Here is a 4,329-nt window from a genome sequence, read left to right as displayed (position 1 = left end):
ATGAAGGCAAATCCTGGTTTTTTAAATAGCCCATTTCAGAACTTTTGCTATCTGGGCTAGTATTATTAGATCTGAATGGGACAAAAATATAAACAATATTTTGTTTTTATCTTCCTTTTTGGTAGTGAGTACATTTTGCTTTGAGAATTTGTCAAAAAAAGAAACCAAATCTTTTTTAATATAAGAAAAAATATTTTTATATAATATACTTACAAAAAAAAGTTCAAAATAATCATTTAATTAAGTCAAATTGGTAAAACCATTATAATTCTAAAATAACCAGCTTTTGTTTATAATTAGAAATTTTAACATATTGTAGATAAAAGCTATTTTTCAACTTAAAATTATGAGTTTCAATTATAATCTATTTTCAAATTTTTATCCAAACATGATTTTCTTTAGGTGAACAGCTTCTCCTTTAAGAAAAAGTCTTAAAATCTGACATTGATTATTTTCACGTCTATTTCTCTAAAGTGCAAGAAAATTTATGATAAGCCAACAACATGCAACAGATGATATATGAGTGGAAAAAAAGAAGAGAAAAATTGCATTCAAAAGAAATCAAATAAGCAATCTTATCCCCTGCCAATTTTCTATATGAAACCAGATTTTACCATGGAACATGAGCATTAAGATCCCTTGACTTTCTACAGATTCTCTTCACTTATCATAAGCACTTCCACATTAGCAGCATCACCCTCTCCGAGATGCCGATGGCCGGCCATAGCCAACCGAGAAAATCGAGTACTATTCCTTTCATATAAGGTTTTGCTTTATGGAATAGAAGTGAGAATCACAATAAAATTAAATCTTGCTTCTTTTCAATTCCTTAACAAGTATCCTTTGGATATTTGTTAGCAAAACCATTCATAAAAAATGGAATAGTAACTCATTCCACACATCAGGCACCCCTGGTAAGCACCAATGTATGCAATCGGAATAAGACGGAGGATTCGCCAACTTTTCGGGTCGAAGGGGCTCCCAGAACTTGCGGAAAATGGAAGGGTGGCCGTCCTTTCGATACTCAGATAGTTGAGTGATGTTAATGACAGAAACTTTTGAACTTAAATTGCTTAGGATCTTCTCCACTGAGTGCATTGTAGGTATATCAGAACCACTTCCCCAGTAGCCTTCAAAATCAATGGGATCCTTCTCTCCATAACAGTTTCCCTCGCTTCCCGGTTTCCACTCTCGGCTCCTGAATGAGATAGTGTTTGGTTTCGGTGGGAAAATATACAGCATTAGTACATTACATACTCTGATTGTGTAAATTGATGATAAAGTAAGCAAAGTGTGACAATCAAGAAACAATTTTAGTTTCGGTCGAAACCACAAGTATCCACCTAATAGAGGCAATCCTATTAGACCATCCGAGATTCTACCGGAGACAAGACTTCAGGAAACAATTTTATGAACTATGTTGTGTAATAGAATTATACACCATTGATAAGAAATGGGATGATTCTCTCTCTATGAAGCAATTTTCCTTAACCGTTTTGCTAGCATGACACCGAAACAAGTTCTCTCATGTATTAGCCATGATAGTAAGAATTTTAACTGTACCAATTTCAACAGAAGTGCATATTATCATGGAAGTGAGCTCGACATGAGCCAGTGCGAGTTATCAGTTAAAACTCTAGCTTAGAGACGGGCAATGATAGTGTCCTTTGGAATATCATAATAACAGAAAAATGAGCGTCATCAAAACAATTCAGCCACAACTTCTAAGAATGCAACATTTTTGTCCCTTAAACACAAGTATAGTACATCATTCTTGGCGCGCTCAGATAAAAGTTGATTGGGTCCATGAAAAGTGTAAGCATCTTGAAAAGTTCAAGGGATCCACTTTTGTTAGGAGCGTGCCAAGCGATGATGCATTAAAATCATGTTCATGAAAGAACCTTCCCTAGCTAATATGTCATTTAAATAAAGAATTAGCACAAACTTTGTGGCTAAAGGCTCATGCCCAAGAATGGACACCAACAAGCAAAAGTAGTTCCTCCAAAAAAAGGATCGTGTAAAATCTAAATTGGGTGCTTACCATAGATGTGTTGGGGACATGGTCACAAAAAAGACACGCTTCTTGAGAGGATCAACTTTAGTAGATACCCAATCAGCCCAAGCTCCCATGGCCAACTCCATCGCTTCTCGCCCATCCAATTGTTCACAAGCTCCATTTTCTTCGTCGGTCCACCTGCACAAGTACAAATCACAAGATACTATGAGAATCATCCGAGGAGACCAATGTTCGGCAAAAATTCCATTTGTATTGCGATGAACTGATACAGACAATAGCTTGACTGGTCCTTGTCTCCACCACAAGTATGTGTTGAACACTAGTATATCAGCATGCTCCCACTTTGATGCGTGCTTAAGAACAGTATCGGGACGAATTATGCGTTCATCTAGTCTGTGATTTACTGGATCATCAGAATTAGATTCAACAAGAAGAGGAGCCCAAAGGAATTCAACAGTTGCATTGTACTCCTGAAAATTGTCACAAAAATTAGAAGTTTACATGTAATGAGACCTTCGGAAAGCAGCACACATGATATCAATATTTTTAACAAGTGAAAACCCCATCAACAGAAATCCTAAGGAAATCAAAAGCCTAAATAGGAAGTATAGAAAACATGTCTCTTGTGTTCATCTATATAGGAAGTATAGAAATTATCTTTAAAATGATTCCTAGACATATGTTGCCTTACGCTAACATTCATTCTTTTGGGAGTCAACAAGAATTGAATTCTAGACCTTTCAGCAATAAAAGCTTTGATACCAGTACGAAACCACTTATTATAAAAAGCTTAAACTTTTTAGGTAGAGGTACATAAATGATTATATATCTCATAACTTTTGTCCCCGTCATCTGTCTCAAGACATAACCAAATGCTAGCAGAAACTCAGTGTGAGAAAATGGAAGAAGGCATATATGGTACAAGAAACTACATTAGAAAGCATTATACAGCAGTTTCCACTTTCCAGTTTGGGGTTCCTACTTTACCTCTGCTCGGAATATGGTAAGATGGGCATTTGGTGACATTGATCTCTTATCTGCAGGGATAACTGATTGTAACAAGCATACCATCGATATCCATTGCCCTCTGTTTAGTGAATCTCCAACAAACATTAGCCTTTTATTTCTTAACTTCTCCCACATCTCTTTCACATCAAACCTGCTTTGAACAAAAAAAAAATCATAAGACTAGTGAAGAGAATCTACTTTGTGACAAACATTATTATTATTATTTGATAAAAGTCAAAAGTTATTACTATTATTCTTATCTCAAATTTCTATAGCAACCCTGGCATTTTTGGTGTTGCATAATTAATGCAATTGGAAGAGAGAATAATTAAAAAAAAAAGATAATTATTGCAACTCTAACTCCACAAGAACAACTTCTATGCCACTTGAACTCAACGAAATTCAGTTTTGGTTATAGATCAACTTCACAAAATAATTATACTAAACTCTGAACTTTGTTATTCAAGCTCTCCCTCTTTCTAATAGAAAATTTAATCCCAAGCCATGTCACTGAGGGGTGTTTGTGACTTTGAAGTTTGAAAGGGGAAGGGAAGAGAAATGGAGGGCTTGAGGTGTAAACTTTACTTACACAAGTCTTCCTTTCACCCTCCGCTTCCCTCCAAAACCCAACTTACAAGTGACAAACAACCCCTAAATGGTTGTAAACTGCAGAATGCAGATGCTGCAGCAATATTGTGGTTGTGGTTGACTGCAACGCCAATTTCGGTGTGTCTTCCATTCACATAACTTGACTACAACCTCACCACATTTCGGCCATAACCAACTGCAAAAAGACTCGAATTCAAGTTGCAAACACAAGAAATCTACACTTTAACACATGCAATCCCAACAACCGCAACTGGACTCGGTCGCACAAAATCTAACTATGCTTAACAACAACAACAACAAAGTCTTATACCATTAGATGGATGTGGTTGGTCACAGAGATTAGATGACCCCATGATGTTTCATTATAAAAGCCTAACTATGCTCACAGAGAGTAAGTGATAAAACACATTTTGGCAATTTAGTATCATGCCAGATAGCCTTTCTTTTAAATAACTCACAAGAAATAAAAATAAGAAGAGCTCAGAAGGAAAGGCACCTCTTCAAATTGCAGTTATGAGGTTGCCATCTCCAATGCTGATAACCCAAATCATTCCTTCCATGCTTATGACATGCCAATTGGTCAGACATATAAGGGCAATCTGCCTCATTGTACAATGGATATGAACCATTATCAAACACCCATTTTCCTGAGAATACATCACATTTTTTCGTCCCCAAACTCCGGTGGCCGCTGA

The 4,329-nt window shown here is 36.3% G+C and overlaps 1 protein-coding gene across 1 annotated transcript in view; it reads right to left on the bottom strand.

The window, feature by feature from the left end:
* Positions 418–4,329, bottom strand: part of LOC107625799 (protein trichome birefringence-like 35) — a 5,376-nt gene continuing 1,464 nt past the window's right edge. Inside the window, exons 3-7 of the mRNA XM_016328522.2 lie at positions 4,131–4,329; positions 3,005–3,176; positions 2,291–2,487; positions 2,042–2,194; positions 418–1,198 (exon numbers count right to left, since the gene is read on the bottom strand). Of these exons, the coding sequence (XP_016184008.1) occupies positions 868–1,198; positions 2,042–2,194; positions 2,291–2,487; positions 3,005–3,176; positions 4,131–4,329 (1,052 nt within the window). The 3' untranslated portion in view covers positions 418–867. The remainder of the gene's footprint in view (positions 1,199–2,041; positions 2,195–2,290; positions 2,488–3,004; positions 3,177–4,130) is intronic.

This window comes from Arachis ipaensis, chromosome B02 (assembly GCF_000816755.2).
Source record: "Arachis ipaensis cultivar K30076 chromosome B02, Araip1.1, whole genome shotgun sequence".
NCBI classification, from domain to species: domain Eukaryota; kingdom Viridiplantae; phylum Streptophyta; class Magnoliopsida; order Fabales; family Fabaceae; genus Arachis; species Arachis ipaensis.
The sequence above is the reverse complement of the archived record's forward strand: the minus strand, read 5'-3'. Positions and strand labels throughout refer to the sequence as shown.